Source organism: Pelobates fuscus, chromosome 7 (genome assembly GCF_036172605.1).
Source record: "Pelobates fuscus isolate aPelFus1 chromosome 7, aPelFus1.pri, whole genome shotgun sequence".
Lineage (NCBI taxonomy): Eukaryota > Metazoa > Chordata > Amphibia > Anura > Pelobatidae > Pelobates > Pelobates fuscus.
In genome coordinates, this window is record NC_086323.1 from 93,676,078 (window position 1) to 93,702,862 (window position 26,785).

A 26,785-nucleotide genomic window follows, 5' to 3' on the forward strand; every position below is an offset into this window, starting at 1 on the left:
ACGAGACCCCCCTGATTGCCATCTATTTCTGGAAGGGTGTGAGGGGGTCTGTCTGATCTGTTTGTAGCTGCAGGCAGTCTCTTTAAACTATACAACTACAGGACACTGATGATAAGTAAATGATTTAAAACATTTTAATATTTGTATTTTTAATATTGTGTTTATAAATATAATTCCCTATAGTTTTCATGTAAATGATTCTCAGTAAGCAATCCTCTGTTGCTTTAATTCCAGCATTAAGTTACACGCCTGTGGAATGTTGTAGTAACAAATGATAAGGTGTAAAATAATTGAGCCACTCCTCAGGCCACTATAGACAAATGACTTAGCAACCAATTTGTATTCAGACCTTATCAGAGCTGTTCCACACTGACAATATCTTGGTACCAAACAACTCACAATTTCCTGCACAGTAACATCTCAGACACTGCTGGTAAGTACGAGTTAAATGAGGCGATTTATATTATTCTTCAGAATATTAGAATAAATGAAATGAATTTTTTAGCCCAGAAAGCTATGGTGAGATTACATTTCTAAAGTATAAATGAGAGGAAGGTGTGTACTGCAATGTATAGAATAAAGGTAAACGTGAGAAGGTCAGTGAAACGGTTCATGATTCACAGTTACCATCAATGTATTTAAATTTCATTTTTTTCGCTCCTGATATGTCTGGCGAGGAGCTGGGGAGGTAGACACATTAAACACCAAAATGTAATGAATTGAACGTTGAACTGCCAAATTCAGGCTAAAACAACGAAGCTGTAACTATAACTGAATTGGAGATTATGTTCAAATATAAATGTTTCCTCTACATTTTCAGCTGGTATTTCAATACTCTATAATGTAATGTTTAGTTAATAAACCACATTTGTCAACCCCCCCTTGCAGCTCCCTCCCAGCATATAGTAGATTAGGGAACTCTGAAGATTTTTCATGATTTAATTTTTATTGATTTGTTTTGGTGAAACATTTCTGCTCCTGTAGCAGCAGTACCTTCCCCAGCGACACGTCTGAGACTGGAAAGAATTGAATGTAGGTGCTTTAAAGAATTTATTTTGTCATATTACAGTTTAAAAATGAGTTACCGAGTTATTGCAATGTGTGTAATTTGGGTCCTTTCCATAAAAAGCTTAAAGGGATTCTCCAGTGCCAGGAAAACATATTAGTTTTCTTGGCACTGCAGGACCCTGTAGTGCCCCTCTTCTTCCCACCCCCCGTTGCAAGTTTCCTTCAGTGACTTGCCGGAGTCCAGCGCCGATGTCCATCGGCGCAGTCAGGCTCCACCTACTCTCCTCCCCCGCCAGCCGGCGGAGGAGACCTAATGCGCATGCGCAGCAATGGCCGCGCACGCGCATTAGACCTCCCCATAGGAAAGCATTATTCAATGCTTTCCTATGGGGATTTTGGCGATGCTGGAGGTCCTCACATTGCGTGAGGAAGTCCAGCATCGTACAACACACTTTTCGTGTTCTAAGAACACGGAAGTCCCTCTAGTAGCTGTCTACCAGACAGCTACTAGAGGAGGACTTAACCCTGCTAGGTAATTATTGAATTTTATGAAAACTGCTATAATTACATTTGCAGGGTTTCAGGCCCACTCCAATGGGCAGAAGTGGTCTGGGTGCCTGGAGTGTCCCTTTAAGAACCATTGTTTTAAAGAAGATTGTATTAGGGCTGCTTTCCAAAACAATTAATTAAACATTATTCAGAATAAAAAATACAGTCACATTCCCAGGCTTTGTAGCTTATGCTTTGTGAGCTATCAAGAAACCAGGAAGTGATTTAGCTAACTGTGATTCTCACGTAAGTTGCTATAGCACTTTTTTCCCCCCAATGTCAACCTTATATTGGAGAAAGCTAGCAATTAAACTCCAAAGCACCAATGAAAAATTATGAAAAAGAAAAAGTAAATAATAAAGCATCTGAACTACAACTCCCAGAAGACAGGACAATGTATACATCTGTATTTTTGAAGCAAATGGGGAAGAGCCGAAGTCAGACCAGAAAGACTGGGAATTTCAAGCCGAACCAATCATTATTAAAATAATATTGGCTAATCCAATAAAAAATAGGTAATATGATTTTTTTTTTGGCAATTAATTACAAATCTCAACATAATTACCAACAGCAACCTCTGTTTAACATTGCACCAAACCTTTAATAGGAGTATTTTTGCAAGCACTTAAATTTACTGTGAATGGTTCTGGTTGGACGTTCTCACCACTTACAGAAAAATATTGCTGTAGCTGTTTGGTTGAACCAACAGGTGTGAGATTGGCTTCTTGCAGAATCTGGTGGGAAACAAATAATCCGATACGTTCGATATCGGAGAGAGATATATTAATTCTAAAAACAAAAATGTTATTGCTGGGTCACAAGTTCAACATTGTAATCAGTTGTCCATATGGCCAAGAAACATAGAGATGGGACATTTGATTCCATGTTATTTGGGGAGAAGCCTCAGGTAAACCCTATGTGAACCTCTAGTGATAAGTTAAATAATAATAATATAATAATAATTAGCAAGTTTTATAGCGCATTTATCCCTGTGAGACTCGAAGAACTCTCCATATATACAAACATAAAGACATAAAAGTTAGGAGTTTCTCATTGTCAGATGAGCAGACTGAATGCCTGATGGAAGAGGTGGGTCTTTTTAAAACAAAAACTTTAAGTACGGTGCATCTCTGATTGAGCACGGTAAGGAGTTCCAGAAGGATGGGGCAGCGTGGCTGAATGCCCTGGAACCTGAGTTTGACTTTATTCTTGCCACTGGCAGAAGGGATTTGCTGGCTGACCGAAGTGAACGAGATGGAATATAGGGTGTCAGGATCTCTTTCAGGTACTAAGGGCATTGATTGTTTAATGCTTTGATGGTTAGCAGGCCAATTTTAAAATATGTTCGCCATTCAATTGGAAGCCAATGCAGGGAGTGGAGAAAAGGTGTTATGTGGCAGGATCGAGTTTGATAGGTCAGTCATCTGGCTGCTGCACTTTGTATTGTCTGAAGGTGATGGAGTTCAGTAGGTGTGCAATTAATATATTTCACTATATGTTACACTATGTATTTCAATTCACCATTTAAATGAGTAGGTAAAGTGTAGATATTTGCCATTTATTCACCAAATCTCGAATTGTAGCGAATAAAAATCTAAGAAGCAAAATCTAGGATAAAAACTTGAACTTTTCCAAATTAGCGATTTTTTGACATTTGAATAACAATTTTTGCTGCATATCAGCAATTTAGTAAATAAAACCTGCTTTAAATAGGGCAGGTGTTTGGGGAAATGTCTGGGTTTTATAGGTGTACTACAATATTCTGTTGAGAAATTCGTAGCCAGCTGCCAAATTAAATTAATAAAAATATATAGATATAAATATTAAAACTTTATATGATTCCTATATTATAAACTGTCCTTGTACCCACACCTGCCATGCTGTGCGTGTAGGCATATCTACTAAACAATGAGTAGCCACTGACTGCTAAATGTAAAAAAAAAAAAACAACTAGTGATAGGGGAGCCATTGCTGTTCAGTCACTAGAAATGCCCCTTTCCCCACCCATAGCCAGTAGATGGGTTTATTAAATGAATAAAAACACAGCAACATCCTAATGTCCCTTGCCTGCCCCCACCCATGTTAAGCAGGTGGGGGCTATTTATCATACAGAGAGGACATATTGTCCTCCAGCCCCAATCCATAGGCAGCACATGTGGGTTCTAATCATAATTCTAGGTATGACCTAGTTTCCCTCAGTCTCCACACATCGGTAATGGGGGTGTGTCTAATTAACAAACAAGGGGGGAACTAGTGTCTCTAATTAAATATAAGAGGATGGTGAAGGTACCATTGTCCACACCCCCCCCCCCCCCTCAAAATTGCCAAAAATTCTCTCCGAGATTGCTAGGGGTCCCCAAGCACTTGGCCAATGGCCACACCCAACCCATTGAAATAGCCAAACAATCAGAACACTCTAATGAGAATTCAAAGCATGGGAAAACCTTATTCTGTGCAGAATCCTCAAGGGCCGACAAGGGATCTATTTTTTGTTGCATGGAGTCATTTTTTTCTGCCTTTTTTTCCCTGTGAATTAATTTTATTTTGGGGGGCAGAAGTTTCTTAAGGTAACTGTATATATTCTTTTATTTTACAGGTATTAGTTTTATTGGCCCCCACTCACTATTATTATGGTCATGGGGTGGGTAGAGTTTGCTTGTTTTAATGTGGTTGGCTAAGGGTTTGAGGCTAAGGGTTTGAGGCTAAGGGTCTCCCTCATGAAACGAACAAAATAGCTTACCCATTAAATTTTTTTCATTTGTTTCAGGTTTTGGCCAAACAGTGATTCAGAGTTGCAGAATTTTGACAAATCAAGCCAGATGTCGATCCTGCTGCAAATTCACTGGCTGAGAACGTCAGCTGACTGCTCTTAGCAAATTAATGAGTGTCTGTGCTATGACATTTGCACAGAATTGACATTAGCCAGCTGGACCTCTTCTTCCTGGCTGGCTGGTGAAGCTCCCTGATGCTGAGGTGGAGTTCCACTTTCAACAGAAAAGGGGTTTAACTCAGTATGTACAGCGTATCACAATAGTATTTACAGTGTATCACAATGAAGGACTGCAAATACAGGTTTCAGGCACCATGACCACTTTAAATCACTCAAGTGGTCATGGTGCTTGGACTAACCCTTTAATAATATATATTGTTCATACATTTATTCAAAGGATGTGCTGAATAAATTTGTACTTTTTCAAGAAATTATCATAATATATACCGTATACCGTCTGTGTATATATATATATATATATATATATATATATATATATAAATGTGTAGTGTAATGTTGTATTATATGGTAGGATTGTGTTTATAAATTGTAGGAAAACCACATTTAGAAATGTACTATCTCTTTTGCAGATGGAATATTTTTTTCAAGAATTCTCTGGATATCATGGAACGTTAATTAAACCTTACTACTGGCTTTATCACAATCAATATTGTTTGAAGTGTCCTTATCATATACGGACTGGGGAAGAATCCAGAGTAACATATGGAGAGTTCTATGAAGCTTTTGGATTCCCATATGGACCCACAATGCCTGAAAATAAGCAGCTGATATTTTATGAAGTTAAGGCTTTTTCCGGGGAGGTCTTACAAAAAGGTCAAGTTACAAACTGCGTCAGTTCTAACATTCATGCAGAATCCATGTTGTTCGAGGAGCACGGTTATGTAGACTCCTTTATCTACCACCATGAGTCTGTTGGTTACATAACACTGTACGCAAACTACACACCGTGCAATGAATATGCTCATTGCTGTACCAGCAAAATGCATGATTTTCTAATCAAACACCCACAGATACGCCTGGATATTTATTTTTCTCAGTTATATCATGTGAACGAGGACAATTTTTCATCTGTTTGGAATCGTGAGGCTTTAAAGAGCCTTGCTGGCTTTTGGCCAAGAGTGACGTTAAACCCAATAAGCAATGGGATTTGGCAAACCATTCTGTATAATTTTGTGAAAGAAGCTCCAGCAACATCCTTATACCAACCTGTTCTTCCGATCCGGGCATCTACCGACAGTTACAATGCACACATGATACATGTCATTACAGGGATAAAACCTTATTTTGTCGATGTTCCACCTGAACCAAAACCTAAAATAATTAGCCGCCGCCAAGACATCCCAATGGGTATGATGAACTACAGTTCAATTCCTCAGGCTCAACATGGCAACTATCAATACTTGCCATTCCTAACACCACGCATGCCTTTTATGCCTATACCGGCTCCTGAATTTCATGCTCAGAAAGATTTTGAATCCAAACCCAAGCATGTTGTTCGACATCTAAAAATGCCTACAGACATAAATGAGGGAATTGATTTAGGGAATGTTTTACCAAATGCAAGAAAGATTAATGAAGTTGTAATCACAGAAAAAGTTGTAAAAGAAAAGGACAGAGAAAAAAAAGGTAACAGAAAGAAGAAAAAAAGAGATCGATCTTGACAACTTTAGAGATATATTGAAGCAGTTTTATAGAAGTGCTAAAGAAAAGTGGTGGAGATTTCTAAACATGGATCAGTCACCAAAGAAACCAATGGAATGATCCCGCTGACTTTATTGGTTTAGATGGAGTTTGCTATACTTAAAGATCTGCGCCATTTATCTGCTGGCGACTATATGATAAACATACCCCATTATTCTAGAGACATCAGAAGAAGATGTTTTACAGAAATTCATGGACTGTGAATAATGGATTCAAACGCTCCAAGGTTTTGCAACTCAGTAAATTCTTTCTAATCTATTTAGAACAATGTTGAGCAATAGCAAGGCTACTTAAATAGATTTCTGTCTATGCTTAATTATGATATATGTTGAGTATGCATATGAGGTTCTAAAGAAGATTATTCCTTAACTGAACCTATTCAGTCAGTTCATCAGTTTTTGGCATAGACATGAATATGGGGAACAGAAAACAATTAAACAAAAATAAAATTAAACATGTACAAAAAACAAAAATACCAAATGCCTAATGCCATTCTAAGCACCTTTAATTGTCTTGTGTCCCTAACATTTTCTAAATAATATCACATGGCCACTTAAAAAGAAGTATGTTTTTTGTGTTTGTTTTTTATACATTACTGTTTCTATAAATAACACATTAATAATATAAAAAGTTCCTGAAACTCGCAAACTATTATGGAATAATATGCAGTTTATACCAGATCATATCTCCCAACTGTCACAGTCTGTGGGACTGTCCTGAATTTGAGGTTCTGTCTTGCCATCCCAGGTTTGTTTGTCCTCGGAATGAGCAAATTATTAAATGCTCTCGCTGTGCGCTAGATAAATATAGGGCATTCAACCCATGCTGGGAACTCTTCAACAGCATACATCTGTGTGAGTCTGGGGGACGAGCACCTTTAGAGCACAGCCCCCCTCAATCTTAAAGGGCAGACGTCCACCACTGGTAGCCTGCCCACCCCTCTATCCTCGATCCTATAAATCCCATGTTGAGAGGGCTTAATATTGCACTCTTACATTGTGAAATTCCTCTCTTATAGGGATTATTCTCTAAACATTGGATTGTAGTGAACTGAATATCTACCTTGACAAATATAGGTAAAAAAAACTTGGTAAAAAAATTAAACGGAACTACATTTCTATTCTAGTGTATTCATTTCAGTTTAATACATGTAATATTCAGTTCCCACATTTCCCGAAATTAATTGTTAAGCAGATAAACCCCTAGGAAAAATATGACACAAAATGTGTCATGGCTTTGTACCTGGGACATACATGTTTAATTTCCATGACTTCTGTGAAAATTATACTTTGTAGATACAGAATATTTGTCTTAAGGTGATACCAATAATTATATAGCCAAAATATTTTAATTAAAACAATGCACTAAATAGTATGAAAATAATGCACTTTTTGGATGGTAAATATGTTTTTAAACTGGTTAAGTTCAGTTTTGTTAGACCTGGATTTATTTTTGTATTTTATTTTGTAAGAAAGACTGATTTTGATTTATACATTGTTCGAAAGAAATAAGAAAAGTTATTAAGGTTAAAACGACTCACAAATAAACTTTTTTTCCCCTTTTCATATTTCTTTGCACCAAAATCTCCTCTCTATATCAATTATTTTACTAATGTTTGTGGCGTCAGATCCTTATTCACAGTGTTGCCATCTTCAAGTACTGACAGTGGCATCAGGTCAATCCCTACTTCTGCCCAAGCATGCAATGGGGTCTTAATCCCGTGCTTGCTCTTTGTGAACAGTTAGCCTTAGGCGCCACCAACATTTTTATTTTGTCCGAATACATTTGGCAAAAAAACCACACACCGGCTGCTGAATACACACACAGGCTGCTGAAAACACACACAGGCTACTGAATACATACATATTGCTGAATACATACACACAGACTGCTGAATACATACACACAGACTGCTGAATACACACACGCAGACTGCTGAATACATACACAGAGATTGCTGAATACAGACAGACTGCTGAGTACACACAGAGACTGCTAAATGCATACACAGACTGCTTAATACACACACACAGACTGCTGAATACATACACACAGACTGCTGAATACATACAGACTGCTGAACACACAGACAGACTGCTAAACACACACAGACTGCTAAACACACACAGACTGCTGAACACACACACAGACTGCAGAACACATAAACACACAGACTGCTGAATATACACAGACAGACAGCAGTGAGGGGTGCTGTGTGTGTGAGGGTGCTGTATATATGTGAGGGGTTGCAGTTTGTGTGTGTGTGAAGGGTGTATTGTTTGTGTGTGTGTGTATGTGGTGCTGTATGTGTGAGGGGTGCAGTGTGTGTGTGTGTGTGAGTGCTGTATGTATGTGTGTTAGTGGTGCTGTGTGTGCTTGAGGGGTGCAATGTTTGCTTGAGGGGTGCAGTATGTTTGTGAGGAGTGCAGTGTGTGTGAGGAGTTCGGTGTGTGTGAGGAGTGCTGTGTGTGTGTGTGTGTGAGGGGTGCTGTGTGTGAGGAGTGCAGTGTGTGTGTGTGTGTGTGAGAGGCTCAGTTTATGAGAGGAGTACTCTTTAGTACTGACTATACTTCTCCCGCGAGGAAAGTGCTTTATCTGGGGTATTGCCATGGCAACACGCGGCAACGCTCCGATCAGCATGCTTACAGAAGGAACTTCCTCCCAGGTCCCTGCTCCCTTCCTCACTATCGCTAACAAAGGGCCTTTGGGCCGGTGAGGGAGATCTTAGATCTCCTCACCGGCTTAAGAGGGCCCAAAGCAAGTGAGCAGGTTGTGTACATGGTTGTGTGGCCCCCAGGCAAGTGCCCAGCGTGCTCATGTGGAAAGACAGCCCAAATTTCTGCTCTGACTGGTTCTCCCTAAGCAACTGAACTAGACAAGGGTGTCCACTTTCCACTATTTTATCTATAATATTAATTGAACCTCTAACTATCGTTTTAGGAATCAATTTAATGTCAAAGGTTTCCCAATAAACCATAGGGAGTTAGAAATAAATGTTTAAGCAGACAATATTCTAACAACGATAGCAGATCGGTAAACTCTGCCTCCTTTCATGAATGAATTTGCCATTTTTTGTTAAGGTATCAAACTATAAAATCAATATTCATAAAACTTATGTTCTAGATTCGAGTCCAGAGATAAGTAAACTCATAGAATAGAGTTACGACTTTGGGTGAAGAATAATTTTCTGTACCTTTGGATAAGTCTTACGAGAGCGATTAATCAGTTATGGCAACTCATTATGTAAAACTGCTGAAGCAGACAAACCAGTTATGAAAAGAATAGACAAACTGAAATATCATTGTGGGGTCAAATCAATGCAATCAATTTGTATATTATCCCTAGATGTTCTTATTTTTGTTCTATATGCTCCCTCTTTTTGTTTCGGATAAATGGTTAGATTTGGTACAGACTAGTTTCTCAAATTGGATATGGAAGGGAAAGAGATTTAGAGAATGCAGAAGTTATTTATCAATAAATCGGACGGTGGTCTCAGCTCTCCTAATATAAGATGCATTTATCAGGCTCAAGTGTACAGACTCCGAGCAAAGCTAACTGACAATGAGGGCTGGTATGAGACAGAGAAAGTGAATGTAAAAGCAAAGGATCTGTTACACGTTGCTTGATGCTTTGGAGATATAAACAAGCCGAACGTCTAAATATGATTCTGCACCAAATTCTGAAAGCCAGGTTCAAGATTTAAGGAAATCTCTAGATCTGCAAGATAACTTTCCTGCCTTTCTCCCTTTAGACCTTTTAGATTATATTGTATTTATATAAATTTGAAGAAGTGGAGACAATGTGGGATTACACATATTTGGCAACTAGTAGACGAATCTAATTACAGATTGCTGCCTTTCTCCCTTTACACCTTTTAGATTATATTATAATTTATATAAATTTGAAGAAGTGGAGACAATGTGGGACTACACATATTTGGCAACTAGTAGACAAATCTGAAATTAGACAGTTTTCAGTATTTGCAAAGGTTTATCAGCTCCCGACCTCAGAACTGTTTAATTATTTAAGAGTGAAGAACTTTTTATTTAAACACATGTTGAAAGATTGCTTGAGATTTAGAGGAATCATTTTTTATTCTTAGCCCCCATCCGCTGCCAATGGGTGGGGGCTGCAGGGAAAATAGGCCCAGCCCCACTTTATTATTTATGACCCCACCCACCTCTATGGGTGGGGGCTTGGGGGAGACAAAAGATCCCCCCCCCCAAAAAAAAAATATTATTATGATCCGACACCCGCCGCCAATGGCTGGGGTTTGGTGGACATTATGTCCCTCTATTCTTTTTTTTTTTTTTAACAGCCCCCATCTATGGCCATGGATGGGGGCTGAAGGGGGAAACTAGGTCCCCCCACTTTAGTTTAATAGCCTCCATTTGTGGTGCACAGGGTAGAGACACTATGTACCTACTACTTAATTATTTTATTAGGTGCTACACTATGGGGCTATTGCGGCCCAATCATTGGCAACTGGTTGCTTGCGGTTCAGGGTGAAGGGGGGTCCATGGGGTAATTTAGGAAGTGGCGTTGAGCACAGCTCCCCGATGCTTATATTTTAAAAAGACATAAAAAACATAAAGATCTTGCGAGACAGCGGAAGAGGAAGGTCAAAGAGTTAAGTATTGTGGGAGAATTGTCTGTGACAAAGGAAGGTGAGCTTGGTTAAAGGGATACTCCACTGCCCAAACACACAATAAATACAAATCACAGTTTAGTAGATATAACCCAAATGAACTTGCATGCATTTAATTATGCATTTTTTCATTGAGGTTATATCTAAAATCAGCTTACAAAACATGTAGTTCTCTTTTCTGCTGCCTTTGCATGCTCTCCCCTTCTAAGACTTTCTGTGGCAGTCCAATCAGATACTTCCCAATACAGCTCGATGAGAAGTCTTTGTAAGTCGCTCTGGGAAATTGCTGCCTCTTGAGATCAGCTACATTGAGCTAACAAATTCAGGAAGTAACATCACATGTTGTCTACTTTAAAGCCAAGGGGGTGTAACCAGGTTAATGCATAAAAGTGTAAATTTGTATTGAAATGTGCACTTTTTGAAAAATTAAAAAAAGATTTTCAGCAAGATAAAGTTGTTTATGGGTCTGAAGTGACCCTTTAAGTTCCACACTTTTGTCACATTTCTCAAGTGTGGGAAAAATACAAAAGACAAAATAGGAAAATAAGAACAAATTGTAAAAGAGGATGAGAAGAGGAAATAATAGGAAAAAAAATACATGAGTTTCAGTATTTGTGAAGATATTGTACTGCATTCATCTGTCCCTACACTCAAATTACACAGTGCTCTGGAATTTGTTGGAGTTTTATAAATAAAAGTTAATAAAAAGAAAAAAAATGTTTGTGGACACATTCCATATTCAGGAATATTACTGCATGTGTCCAGCAGGTGGCAATCTTGAGCCACCACAAGAAACCATAAAACCTTTTGTTTCTACTCAAAGAAGCTAAATTCAGTTCTTAAGCTCAGTTGTTGGTCAGCCCATTGAACTCTTCATTGTTTAAACAGTCCACGAAAGAGCAATTGAGGGAAGCTGGTTTGACTATATGCTTTGCAATGTTCTGTTCCTTAATCTTCTCATTTTGGGTTTTACCTAATTAATGTTTTTCTAGTTGAGATTCTTTATTCAGTAGAAATCTTAAAAGATGAGTTTTTCTTGTAGAAACAAAGTATCTGTACAGCTTGCAGTTTTCCTGCTTCTTGTTCAGATTCTAAGAAGAAATTCCTGTTCAGAAACAGAAGCAGATGCAGGAAATACTCTGGATGAAGCATCCACATTAGCGTTTGTTTTCGACGTTACTGGATCTATGTACGATGACTTAGTTCAAGTGATCGAAGGTGCATCCAAGATTTTAGAGACATCTTTAAATCGACCGAAGAAACCGCTTTATAATTTTGCGCTGGTGCCGTTCCATGATCCAGGTAAGAGCAACTATGTTTTCTAAGAAACTGTAAAAAAAAAAATGGGGAGCAAAGTTCTAAATGTGGTGGAGTCAGCAGGAACATTCAATTGGTTTTCACTGTGAATGGACAAAGAGGGCGATTCTAGAATTTCGCCACGGTGTTGCGTCTTATACATAACCTCCATCACTCCAGAATAACGTATTCCTCAAGTAATGTATAAATAATGTGCAATTTTATTTACTCAGCTTGATTCACTCTGTCTTATTTCTTAATTCCATATGTAAAGTAAGTCTTAATACCTTTTATAAAAAGGGGTACAATTATAATTTTTATTACCACATTTTGTTCAAGCAGTATACTAACAAGAGATTAAGTATGGTAGAAAATTGTAGTACAGTCAAATAATGTAAAAATATTGCAAGAATTGGATCACTTGCCTTTTTTGGCACTGTTGACGCACTACTTTTTATTTTTTAATAATTTTATATGTAAGCGCAGGCACTCTTTATATTGCAAATACAGCACTTTATCAGTGAAGCCCTTCTTTACTTAACCCCAATGTGACTTTGTTTTCAAAAAGTTAATGGTGAACACATATTTGCATTCTCTGCAGTCCTTCCCAGAATGCTTTGCTCTTGAAACAGATAATGAAAGATGCTGGGTTAAGCGCAGCACACACACACAGCTCGAGTGTGATATCTTGATGGAAATTGAGTATACATTGACATCTGTATCATATAAAATATTCCCTAACCTATATATTTTATAACTCTTCCGCTAGTCTGGATGAAAAAATATTTTAAATCTTTAAGGGCCAAGCAGAAATAGATTTTACTAAATTATGTTTAGCACTCAGATATAAATTGTAGTTGGAGATAATAGTTTATGAGATTGTACCTAGAGATATTCCACCAATATAACTTTACGGACCATACAAGGATACCAACAGTGAAATAATTCCCCCATAATAAATCACAATTTAAAGGTTTTTAAAGGTAGCAAGCAGAGCTGTATAAAACCGCTGATGCTAAATACGCAATGCATTCCATAGTGTCACACGTTCTTTAAGGACCAGATTGTGATAATTCTAGTAAATACCATCTTTAAGAGGTTTAAGTCCGGGCTATTGCTGTAATTTGGTTACTTTACTTATACCTTGGCTTTTGTGTGTCTAAGTCTAATTAAAGGACAGAGGTTGTCCTGCGTTTGCAGATCACTTAGTGTTAGGTAATGTCTAAATATTAGTGTAGGAAACAAAACAAAAAACTGTTGGATTACAGCAATTAAATAATCTTTATTTCTTATGTCATTTCACTGGCCACTATTTAGTTAACAGATTATTGTAAATCATTTTAATTTTAATGAATTGGCTTACTCTCTCGCTATCTTGTCATTTGGTTCCATTCCTATTTTTTTTAACTGGAAGCAAAACATTCATACAATTACTGAATAAATTATACTTGTACACAGTACTTTACGTTTCAAGTTACAAAACCTTTTCATTTTTATATTCTCATGAGTATTTACATTTGCTGTAGACTTTTTAGATCCTGGTATCTGTTTTACAATGTGAACTGTTGCATTATTCTTACTAGTTTTAGTGCATAAGAATTGGGCTCCGACCTATTAGTCTGTACACAAATGAAATTCCAAGATCTGCAGTTTAGTAGATAACTCCCTAAACCGGTACCCATTTGTGGGTTTGCCATATTTAAGTGTACCAACTTAGGGAGCTGTTAAGCAGGTAACTTCCTTGTTTGCTATCCTTATGGCCAGGGCCAGCCCAAGACATTGTGCTGCCTGAGTCGAAGGATGAAATGCTGCCCCCCTCACCAAAACCACTCCCACCAAACCACGCCCACATTCATTATGTTAGGCCCTTTAATGTGCCCTTTTCTCTTTCCCCATTTGAGCCCCTACTTACCTCCCTTCTTGTAGTCCTGCCAAGGGGATCACAAAAGAGGAGCTTCTGCTGTCTCTACCAAGACTGACAGGAAGCTGTTCAGTTCTCTTACTGAGCACTTCCTGTAAGACCGGGTAGAGGATAAAGATCCTCTACTGCAGCGCAGTCGGCTTGGCCACACTATATGGAGTGACCAGCAGATGGCAGAGCACTGCTTGCTCTCTTCCTGTCAGTCACCCAGAGCCTGGATATTGCACTCCCTGGGCCAGTGTGTCCTAAGGCTGCCACCTGTGCCACCTTATTGTAGTGCCATCCCTTAATATCCCCAATAGCCATGCTGTTACCTGAGGCTCGGGTGGCTCCGGGACCATCCCGGTGGGTACCAGCTGCTGTCAGGCCTGGCTGCGAGAGCAGTTTTGGGTCAGCGCCTGTGTGACCACGATATCAGGCCTGCTGCTGTCTGAAATCCAGCCGGCCCTGTTATGGCACAAAATTAGGAATCTAAGCAACTGATCTATCTATCTATCTATCTATCTATCTATCTGTCTGTCTGTCTGTCTGTCTAATGTAGAAGTGTAATTTATGAATTATCAGCCTGACTGCAGAGGACGAGTACTATAGAGACTAGGGAAAGTCTTAGTTTATGTCAAACTAGGTCAAAGATTTTGGCAGAAATGAAAGGAACAATGCCCATTAAACTTGAGCACCATGAAACAATTTGATTCGGCTTAATTGATTAAACCAAATCATTTTTTGTGTCGGTTGTTTCAGGATTCGTCTGACCTAGAGTGTGTATGGGAATAAGAGTGCCCATTTAAGTTTGCCACAAATTCTATTTACTATTACTTTGCTGCAAAGTCTATTTACAAACAGACTCTTGTAATCTATTAGACAAAAAAGAAGAGTCCAAGAGTCACACAGTCTCAAGAATCACATGCTAGAGCAGATAGACTCATTGCTAGGGAATATAATCAGTGGGATAAATGTTATAAATATAGCAACCTGTGGCTCGCCAACCCTTTTTTCAATGTTTGGCAATCTTGCTAATCTTCAAAAACATGGCTTGGGACTTAGCCCAGAAGTTAACATATTACTTGAAGCCAACAGATTTTTTTTTCTCGGCACAGATAGTAAAGCAATTCAGTATTTAAGGAATAATTATACATTGTGAGCATAACTGCTTGATCCAGGGGCCCAGGTGGACATTTGTTCAATTACCATGACATGGTCATACAATGCCAGGTCCAGATAAGTAATTAATGTTGGTGCTGGGATCAGATTGTGAATGTGGATTTTGTGTTAAAGAGGACTTGTCATTTGTTAATTAGATTTAATTTTTAGCATTTTACTTTACAATCCAGCCAATAACATTTATTCCATCTCGATAAGCCTTTCATCAGTCCAAATAGATCTAATTCCCACTGTTAAAGACTTATTAGGAACTGATTATTATTATTATTATTATTACTATTTTATTATTTATATAGCGCCAGCAAATTCCATAGCACAGTACAATGGGTGGACTTACAGACACATAATTGTAGCCAGACAAATGACCGTACAGGAACAAAGGGGTTGAGGGCCCTGCTCAATGAGGGAATGGGTTATAGTGACACAAAAGGTATAAGTAGGGGTAATGAAATAGGTTGCTAGAAAAGTATTCACTGAGAACTTATTATTAACTTATTATTTTTGACAGAAAATTCACTAACAGTTTAAATTATATGCTTTCCTGAAGAAATGTGTTTTCAAAGATTTTTTTAAGGAGTGTAGACTGGGTGAAAGTCTAATGGAGAAGGGAAGGGAGTTCTACAGAAAAGGTGCAGCCCTGGAGAAGTCTTGGAGGCGAGCATCAGATGTGGGAGTACGGACAGAGGAGAGACTTAGGTCTTCAGCAGAGCGCAGGGGCCTCGACGGGACATACTTATGTATTAGGGTGGATAGGTAGGTTGGAGCAGCATTATGTAGGGACTTGTAAGCAAGCACCAGAATCTTAAATTGAGCCCTATATCTAACAGGAAGCCAATGTACTGAGTGACAGAGTGGGGAGGCGTGGGAGGTGCGGGCAGACAGGAAAATGACCCTCGCAGCTGCATTCATTATAGATTGCAGCGGTGCAATCTGGGAACACGTAAGACCACTGAGAAGGGGATTGCAGTAGTCAAGGCGAGAAAGAACAATGGCATGGACCAGCACCTTAGTTGTGTCTGGTGTTAAATAGGGGCGGATGCGAGCTATGTTTTTGAGATGGAAGCGGCAGGATTTGGTAATCGACTGGACATGAGGGGTGAAGGAGAGGTCGGAGTCAAAGAGAACACCTAAGCAGTGAGCCTGCGAGATAGAGGTGATAGTGGTGCTGTTGATTTGGTGGGAGACAAACATAGGAGTAGCAACACTTGAGGGAGGAAAGACCAGAAGTTCTGTTTTGGACAGGTTAAGTTTAAGGAAGTGAGCAGCCATCCAGTTGGAAATCACGGAGAGGCAGTCATAGACACGAGTCAAGATGGGCGTAGAGAGATCAGGAGAGGACAGGTAGATTTCTGTGTCATCTGCATATAAATGATAGTGAAAGCTAAAGGAGCTGATGAGTTTACCAAGGGAGGCAGTATAGATGGAGATCAGTAGGGGACCAAGAACAGAACCTTGGGGAATGCCAACAGAGAGGGGTTGGGGAGAAGAGGCAGAGACAGAGAAAGAAACACTGAAAAAGCTCTGGGAGAGGTAGGAGGAGCGCGAGGAGAGAGCAGTATCTCGGAGACCAAAATTACGGAGAATGAGAAGAAGCTGTTGATGATCAACAGTGTCAAAGGCAGCAGAAATAATCAAATCGATTAAATCGTTGGATACTTTGGTCACAGCTGTTTCAACAGAGTGACGAGCGCGAAATCCAGACTGAAGCGGGTCAAGCAGAGAGTTGGATTCGAGGAAGTCTGTCAATCTCGCATACACAACTCTCTCAAGGATCTCGGAGGCAAAGGGCAGAAGCGATATAGGGCGGTAGTTGGATGGGGAGTTGGGGTCAAGGTTGGGCTTTTTCAGAATTGGCGTTATGGTTGCATTCTTGAAGGGTGAAGGAAATGTGCCAGAGGAAAGGGAGAAATTGAAGATTTTAGGGAGAGGAAGAGCAAGAGCAAAAGAGGGAGACAGGGTGCAGATGAGATATGAGGGAATAGGATCGAGGGAACAGGTGGTCGGGTGGAAGGACTGGAGCAGAGTGGAAACCTCTTCCGTTGTAGTAGGTGCGAATAAGCAGTGGAGTGAGTGGGGCTGGGTAATGTATTGGAAGATGTATTGGAAGGGGAGGGAGATAGGTTAGAGATCTCTTCCCTGATTATAGAAATCTTCTCAATGAAGTGAGTTGCAAAGTTTGAGGCGGACAGGGTCGTAGCAGGAGGGGGAGCAACAGAGCGAAGGAGAGCATTAAAAGTGTGAAACAGGCATTTGGGTTGGCGAAACAGTGTGCTTATGAGGGTGTTAAAGTAATTTAGTTTTGCAGAGGAAAGAGCCAGAGTGTAGGAGCGCAGCATACATTTATAGTGGAGGAAGTCAGGTGCAGAGTGAGACTTTCTCCAACAGTGTTTAACAGTTCTGGAAATTTTTTTGAGATATCGGGTCAGCTTGGTGTGCCAGGGTTGTGATTGGGAGCACTTGCTGCATTTAAATGTAGGCGATGCCATGATGCCTAGTTGAGAGGAGAGAGTGGAGTTGTAGAGTGAGGTTGTAGAGTTAGGGCAGGTGAGATTTGAGATGGGTAAAATGAAAGTTTGGAGTTTGGTGGAGAAATGCTTGAGATCAAGGCAGTGGAGGTTTCTGCAAAATTGGAGAGTTGAGGGTGGTGAAATTTGGGTACGGGGTATGCCGATGTCAAAGTTCAGCAAATGGTGGTCAGATAGAGGAAATTGAACATTGGAGAGATTATAGGTAGTACAGAGATTGGTGAAGATGAGGTCAAGAGTGTTTCCTACTGTATGGGTTGCCGAAGTAGACCACTTTGTGAGGCGAAGGAAGAGTTTACAGAGCAGACGGGAGGCATCAGGGCAGTTCAGGTTGATTGGGATGTTAAAGTCCCCAAGTATGAGGGAAGGAGTGCTAGAGGAGAGAAAGTGGGGTAGCCAGGAAGAAAAATGTTCAATGAATAGCCTCGGATGACCAGTGGGGCAATAGATGATAGCAATTCTTAAAAGAGTGGGCTTAAATATGCGGACAGTGTGAACTTGAAAGGAAGTAAAGGATAGTGCAGGGGCAGGGAGGATAGGTTGAAAGGTACATTGAGGGGAGAGAAGGATGCCTATATCGCCGCCTTTACAACCCCACAGATTTTTATTTAATTTAATTTTAATGACAACACATTTAGTCATTAAAAAAGACCTACAAATGTGCTTTGAAAGCACATTTATTGGAAGATATTTCTCTACTAGCTGACCCATTTACTGGGTTCGGCTGCTAGAGTTTCGGCAGGCATTATATCCAGTCGAAATAAAAAAAAAACTGTTGCCACAGTTTCTGAAGTTCCCAGGTCCTTCCCTTTTCCCAGGATCATTCCTGCTGTAGACATCCCAAACTGCAGGTGCAATTTTTGATGCCAGATACAGCTGTGCAGCTGCCTTTTCAACTACTGGTGGCATGTATCCATTTTCAGTTTCTTCATTCTGATGTCATGATACCGACACAGGTTGACGAAGATAGACCTATAACATACTTAAATCCAGCCTGCTACTAGATGTTCTATTGTGGATTTTTCCACCATTGATCCTTGGTTCTGACCTGGTTAGTTGCCCATTCTTTTTGCCATTTGGTTTACCTGACCTGATTGTTTTTTCCTGGTATGTGTCTGGGGTTGAGATCCCCCTTGAGAAAGGTCAAGGACCGAAACGTTGGGTTTGTTTTGTTCTCTAAGCTCTAGGTCAGTAAACCTTGTTTATATAATATGGGTTTTTGGTAAAAGCACTTTATGTCTTAGGCACTTTATTGCCATATATGCAGTTTTGTATATCTTAAGGTATTTTTTGTATATTTGTTTTGCACAATTGCCCTTTCTTATTGAATATACATCTATAGCAATGAAATACAATTATCTTTGTATCACACTCTCATGGGAATTATTTGCATTCTATGATTGTTAAATACCTAGTGAGGGAACAGATTATTTCCCTTTAAGCATCCTGTTTATCTTTTTCTGCATGCTACACCAAAACTGACTCATATTTGTTGAGCTTTGACTATAACAATTTGTATTCATGTGTCTCGGTGGTTTGTGTTTTAGTTTATGTATCTGTTGGTAGGTTTTCTCTTTCTCCTGCCCATCTTCTCCTTTTTTTGTAAACTGGTTATGTCCACTTAGCTAAACAGGGCCATGCAGGACCATTCATTGGTTGAGAGTGTCAGTTGAGTACTCCCAGCCATTGAGTACAGTCCTGGACTGGCTTAGCTCTTTAGAGACACCCAGCTTCTCCTGCTTGAGGTAATGGTGTGCAGCACAGTCGCTGTGAGTTGTCAAACCGTGTTAGGGACAGCACCAGGGCACTCATGTCACCATAACCACTACGATATTAGAAGCTCAAGCGCTTGGAGTGATCCTTTTAACTTTCATGTTTGGAGCTGTCAACCACATTTTAATTTTTTTGTACCATACCTGCATTACCAGCTAGCGAGCAACAGTTCATAGTTAACATGGCTTCAAACCAACCTCTGCCCCGTCCATTAGTGCATTATTCACATTTCACATGTCACTCATTTATCCATGCTAGTTCCCCTAGTTCATTTCAACACCTTTATTTCAGCACCACTTCTGCACTCAGTTCGCCCTGTTTTCCTAGTGTCTTATCTTTTGCTTGTCTGTCAACTTAGGCTTCCCAAATCATTGAAACAAATAGTAAGAAATGACTTAGAAAAAGAAGAAAACCAGAAATAAGGATGCGGCCTGAGAAAGATATTTCCCCTGATGTGAATGCTCTTCATATACTCAATATGGATTATAGTTGCTTTATGTCTTCAATGTGGTTTTACCCCATTTATGTTAATAAATTGCTATATTAATGTACAACATTTGAGAACTCTCTACCCAACAGATAGTTACAATGTTATATTGTAAACCTTCTTCTGGGATTTGTGGATCAATTTTGTAGATCATATTACACAAATTCCAAGTCTTTGGAAGCAAGTCTTATCACTGAGTAATGATCAGGTTATGTATAGTTACCTTGGATGAACATTTTATTATCTCCTAATGATAAGGCAGCTAGCTTCTCAAAACTATAGGGTTTAAAAGAATGGGAAACTAACTAACGAGAGAGAAAAAAATTATAGAATTTATTGTGTTACACAAACTCATGCAATAGCAATAATCACCACCTTTATTTAGTAGATATATCCCCAATAAAACCATGCACGTGTTTAATTAATAGGAGCATTTCCTTAAGAAAAAATTTCTATAAAGGTAATTTTGTCATAAATGACTTCCAAGGCTGTAAAAATGATTTTACCAGATCTTTACTTTCTAGAAAAGGTGTCAGACTCATTATTCTAAAAAACCTCTCAACTTACTATAAATGAATGGAAAAGTATAATACAAAAAAATTTTGTAAATGTGAATTTTTCTGAAAACGCTGCATGACAGCTTGGGAGGTTATGGCACACGTTCGTACCTTTCTGACAAGCGCCCGAAGGTAGTTATTTATTTTATTACAAGTGGACTGTTCAACCTGTCCATTCATGAAGATGTCCTAATGTTTTCTTTTTAAGGAGAAGCTGTTAGAAGAGTGAAATATTTTGAGAGTTCGGCCAAGAGGAAATATAAACTAAATTCTAGAACTAATAATACCAGACATTTGGCAGCTTTGATAAGTGATCAAGGACAGCAAATGTTAAGAATATTTAACTTTTGGTCTCTGTTCAGTTTCCCACCATGCAAGAAATTTCCAAAATATATCTCTCACGCCAACACCTAAAAGATGCAGATGTTGCTTGTTACATGTTCCTATTATGAGTCATAGCAACAGCATTGACATGGATTACGAAGGTTAGATTTGTGGTTTCCTTAGAAGCTCCAGGTATATTGCTCGGTTGTCTGCAGACTCTCGATGTTAAACATTCCATTTGTGTTGACATTTTACAGACTCATTTGGAACCTTTTCTGGAGATACTGTTACCGTAACCATGAAATTTCTAACAGGCTATATGTAATTCTATATAGTTACCACCTTACGTAAAAAACCCAAATGTAAGGGTCAACGTGTGCGAGAGTATGAAAGTGACACAGCTCCTAGCAGCCTGATGAGACAGTAGTTGATGTAGTAAGATGGCAATGCTGAGAAAAGAGACTTTGAGATTAGTTTTCATTCTCCAACAAGGTGGCATGTTCCAACAGACAAGTTACCTGGGGTCCTTGAGAAAAATGCAAAGACCTCTCAAGTGGCAGGTCTGATTTTACATACATTCTACATATACATAGACATACCACAGTGGAGAGAAATTTGAAACCATGGCAGTTTAGCAACAAGAAAATTCTGAAAAAAAGCATCCTGCTAATCAGGTGTATTGTGTTAGACTTTAAATTACTTTAATGGTAGTGGTTGTTAATTGTATGCCGTGATTTTTGTATAAAAGGGTAGATTGTGTTTAAGTAATACATTTTTTTTCAAGACAATTTAGCATTAGTTGCTATCTCCCTCCCTCTTTTGTGATTTTATAGTATAGAAGTAGAATTACTTAGACAGACAGACAGACAAACTAACAGACATGCAGGCAGAGACATAAAGCCAGACAGATATAGCTGGCCGACTAGTAGCAACCTTTTGTCTTTGTCCCAATATCATAAAACAAGTACTATATCCTCAGTATACCATTTAAAACAAATGTGTATTAAATAGGAAGCACATGTTTCAAGTGGAGCAGATGCCAACATTCTGAGGAATGAGCAGAACTTAAAAGTAACATACGTCAACTGCCATTTTAAACAGTATTAAAACTACATTACAATAAGTCTTCCCATTGGTATAAAAAAAAAAAATTATGATTCATTCATACTTAGGAAAGACATTTGAAATCAGCAAACCTAGTGGATATAACTACTGCAGTAGGTGTGTTGAAAAAAAGTATATGTATATATATATACTGGTATATATATATATATATATATATATATATATAAAAAATTAAAAATATTTTTTACACTTGCAGTGGAGGTTTTGGTGACATAATATGCCGTATATACATCATAGCTTAGTCAACCATCTAATTTAAAGAGACACTATAGTCACCTGAACAACTACAGCTTAATGTAGTTGTTCAGGTATGATCTATAGCTCCCTGCAGGCAATCTAATGTAAACAATGTATTTTCAGAGAAAATACAGTGTTTACATTGATTGATAGGAATACCTCCAGTGGCCGTCACTCAGACGGCCACCAGAGGGACTTCCTATGGCCCTGTACACGTCAGACGTATTAAAATACGTCTGACGTGTGCAGGAGAGAGAAGGCACTGTGTGCGCGCCTTCTCTCTCTAACCTGTCAGCAGAGGAGGGGGGCGGGCAAAGACCGCGAGCTGAGCTGTCAGTCAGCTCAGCTCGCGGCCGCGCACACCGCGCGCATGCGCGGTAGTGCGCTCAGGACTTCAGAGGGTGGCATGAATGCCGCCCTCTGAAGTATGTGCACATGTGTGGTGAAGCCGCGCATGCGCACAAGGGAGCAATGACGCTTCCAAATGGAAGCGTCTGATTGCTCCCTGCTCGCGCCCGCCTATTTCGTCATTTTGACGAAATAGGGGGCGCGGCTTCACGAGGCTCCCGGCGCTGGAACCAGGTAAGTAAATTTGGCTGCCTGGAGAGTCCCTTTAAAGGGATTCTATAAACATCAAAACAACTTTAGCTTAATGAAACAGTTTTTGTGTATAGAGCTCGCCTCCCATCTCACTGCTCAATTCTCTGCCATTTAGGAGTTAAACCACTTTTGCTTCTGTTTATGCAGCCATAGTCACACCTCGCCTGGCTGTGACTCACAAAGTCTGTATGAATAAAATGGTTTCATTTTCAATCAGATGTTAACTTGCTTAAGTTTTTATCTCCTGTTCTGTAAAATGAACTTTAATCACATACACACAGGAGGTTCCTGCAAGGTGTAGCAAGTGTAAACATTAGATGACTCATTACAGGAAGTGTTTAGGAAGGTGTGCAAGTCACATCCAGGGAATTGATTTAACTCAGGGGTCAAGTCCTGGGGAAAAAAGTGTGGGAACTCCCCCCCCTCACCCCCCCCCCCAAAAAAAACCCACTCGTATGCATATATAAACGCATGCACACACATACACTCACAGACACACACATGCAATCAGACACTCACACAGTGGTGTATTTTAATTTTGTGCTGCCCTAGGCATGACTATACCTGAGCACCCCCTAATCTAAATTTACCACCCCTTCCTGTCAAGGGTGCACCGCTTCCTGATTAAGAACCCACCCCATCCTCTTTATACTCCACCTTTTCCTGCTCCCTTTAAAGAAATACTATAGTGCCAGGAAAACAAAGCTGTTTTCCTGGCACTATAATTCCCTATAGTGCCCCCCCTCCCTCATGTCCTCCCCTCCCCCACTCGACACTGATGGGGTTAAAATCCTATGGGTATTTAGCAGATGCTAGATGTCCTCATGCACAGGGTGAGGACGTCCAGCATCAGTTAGGCGACTTTTGGTCACCTAACCACCCGAAAGTCCCTCTAGTGGCTGTCTGGTAGACAGCCACTAGAGGTGGAGTTACCCCTCAAGGTAATTATTGCAGTTTCTGAGAAACCGCAATAATTACACTTGCATGTTTAAGGGGACTGGGACACTGCACCCAGACCACTTCAATGAGCTGAAGTTGTCTGGGTGCCTATAGTGTCCCTCTAAGCACACTCTCTGACAGACACCCACACTGGCAGATACACACTGGCAGTAACACACACTCAGTGACAAACACACAGACGTCACTGATTTGACACACACACACACACATTCACTGACACACTCATTCATTGACAGACACACACAAACACACTGACAGACACACACTAAATGACAAACAGACTCTCACTGATTTGACAGACACTTACAAACATACACTAACAGAAGCACATACACGCAAACATGTGCATACACTAACAGAAGCACATACACTCATACGCACACACACGTGCATACACTAACAGAAGCACATACACGCAAACATGTGCATACACTAACAGAAGCACATACACTCATACGCACACACACGTGCATACACTAACAGACGTAAATACACTCATACACACACACATACACTAACAGACATAAACTAACATACACACACATACATAGACTAACAGACATACACACACACATACACTAACAGACACACACACATACACTAACAGACACACACAAACTAACAGACATACACACATAAACTAACAGACATACACACATACACTAACAGACATACACACATACACTAACAGACATACACACATAAACTAACAGACATACACACATAAACTAACAGACATACACACATACACTAACAGACATACACTAGCAGACATACACTAGCAGACATACACTAGCAGACATACACTAGCAGACATACACACACATACACTAGCAGAAATACACACACATACACTAGCAGACATACACACACATACACTAGCAGACATACACACACATACACTAGCAGACATACACACACATACACTAACAGACATACACACACATACACTAACAGACATACACACACATACATAGACTAACAGACATACACTAACAGACATACATATACAAATTATTAAAATTAACATTGCCCCCCCACCCAGCCTCCCTGCCTTTTAGGAAAGCTGGCATGGATGGGTCCCTGGGGTCCAGTGGGGCTGCAGTGAGGCGGGCTGCTCTCTCCCTGTCACGGGGGGGGGGGCACCTGATTGCCCCCCCCCGGCGGGCGGCTCTCTCCCTGTCACACTCGGCGGTCCTCTCTGCTCCCTCCAGCCGCGTGGGTTGTCTTCTGATGCAGGGAGCCGGAATATGACGTCATATTCCGGCTCCCTGCATCAGAAAACGGCGCGCGGCGAGAGGGGGCAGAGAGGACACAGCTCCCTCGCCGCGTGTGACAAGGAGAGAGCTGCCTGCCGGGGGGGGGGCAATCAGGTGGCCCCCCCATGACAGGGGGAACACAGGGCATTTGGGGGCGGCATTTTTTGCCGCCCCCTGAGTGCCTGCAGGGGGAACGGCGTTCCTCCTGTGAAAAAAGTGCAGGAACGCCGTTCCCACGCGTTCCTGCAGGACTCGAGCCCTGATTTAACTCCAAAAAATTGAACAGTGAGTCTGCAGTGGCATGATCAATACACCAAAACGGCTTCATTAACAGAAGACTTGTACTGGCGGCAGCTGCGACCTCCATGACATTCTTTGAAAAACTATGTGTCATAGAAGCCACACAAAATAGCCTTATCCCCCACTATCTACGCACAGCTCATTGCTCAGCACAATCTTAGATATATATCGACCAGTGGGAAGCAGACCTGTCACAGAGTTTAGAGGAGGAGGATTGGGTAGACATCACATGGGGAAAACTACCACGGATGAATGTTGGAGGGAATGTGTGAATAAGGGCACCTTTATACATATGTGGTGGACCTGCCCAAAAATAGTACGGTTCTCATTCAGTATCTTCTCAAGGACTTGATGAAACGACAAATTGACATAGAGCCCTGGTCGTTTCTACTATCCAGACCGATGGAGGGTGTAACAGATCCCCCTGTTTTTTCATTGGATCTGTAATATATGTTGTAACAGATCCCCTCTGTGTTCGTTCACGGGATCTGTACTTTATGTGAACTGCTCATTTGCTTCAAAACCTTTGTATGAACTGACTGCCATAGACTGCCATACAATCTGTTCAAAAGTCCCGAATTATCTACCGAACGTTCCGACCACCCAGATGATAAGTGTGTTCCCCATTAATGTTCGCAACAATGTTGCCATTTCGTAATTAGCACTCAATTCTGCGTATGCTTTGTTCTCTGGGTGGCCACCATTTCGGGAGACAAACACGTGGCCATCTTAATCTCCTGAACAGCTGTGTTTGGTCGTCGAGTGTCTGGAACTGAAATCGGACACTCGACCAAGCAAACACCACTGAAACCTCCAGAGTTCCAGAACCGATGGAAGGAAACTACCGAACGAGCCGCCGTTCGGTAGAAAGACTAAGCTAAACATGGGGATTCTAACGAATACCAGGATATCCACTGATGGCAAGCCTTTCGGGACTTTGTATTCCACGAACAGAGACCGACCGCAAGGCCAAAACTTATGGAACTGTTTTCGGCTGCTGTTGCCTGTGCGGTCGGTCAAAACTTTAAGTCCCTGTAACTCCCGAACCCCTGGTCCGATCTGGGTGATTTTTGAATATGTTGTGTTCATCCAGATCAGGGCTATCAGTGGATACCAGTGTTAGGGGTGTACCCCATATATTTGGGGTACATCCAGAAACTTGAGAAAACTGTGTACTTTTTAATTGGGTTAACTGTTTATCTAAGAGGAGGGGATATGTAGGATGTACCTTATCATTGATTGGTTACTGTATAATTGCTTGTGGGTGTCTCCCTTGCATGGGAGCACTGCATAAAAGGAGAGTACCTGCCATTAAAAATCAGTTCTACTTCACCCTCAATCTAGAGTCCTGTCTCTTATTGGGGGTAACCCCTATACAGCTATTCACACTAGCTCTTGTAAGAGCTTCTTCACTTGGATCACGACTGGATGCTGAGAATCCTCCTCACTGATCTGGAAAAGGACACCCTCCAGCTGTTGAAACCCCTCTGCTACACGGGGTAACCGCTACAGAGGGATTTACCTCCAAAGAACAGAAGCTAAACAACAAAATTAAGTTAGCAG

General features: G+C 40.3%; 2 protein-coding genes across 2 annotated transcripts in view; both read left to right on the top strand.

Annotated features, from left to right (window-relative positions):
• Nucleotides 1–406: 406 nt before the first annotated feature.
• APOBEC4 (apolipoprotein B mRNA editing enzyme catalytic polypeptide like 4) lies at nt 407–6,250 on the top strand. The gene is made up of 2 exons (XM_063427374.1): nt 407–433; nt 4,918–6,250. The coding sequence occupies exon 2, from the start codon at nt 4,918–4,920 to the stop codon at nt 6,007–6,009; it is 1,092 nt and encodes a 363-aa protein (XP_063283444.1). The 5' UTR covers nt 407–433; the 3' UTR covers nt 6,010–6,250.
• Nucleotides 6,251–11,644: 5,394 nt separating this feature from the next.
• HMCN1 (hemicentin 1) overlaps nt 11,645–26,785 on the top strand; it is a 224,346-nt gene continuing 209,205 nt past the window's right edge. The window contains exon 1 of the mRNA XM_063426207.1: nt 11,645–11,999. Within this exon, the coding sequence (XP_063282277.1) occupies nt 11,723–11,999 (277 nt within the window). The 5' untranslated portion in view covers nt 11,645–11,722. The remainder of the gene's footprint in view (nt 12,000–26,785) is intronic.

Excerpts from the sequence above, each read along its gene's own strand:
- APOBEC4 (XM_063427374.1), top strand. The coding sequence starts at position 4,918 with ATGGAATATTTTTTTCAAGAATTCTCTGGATATCATGGAACGTTAATT.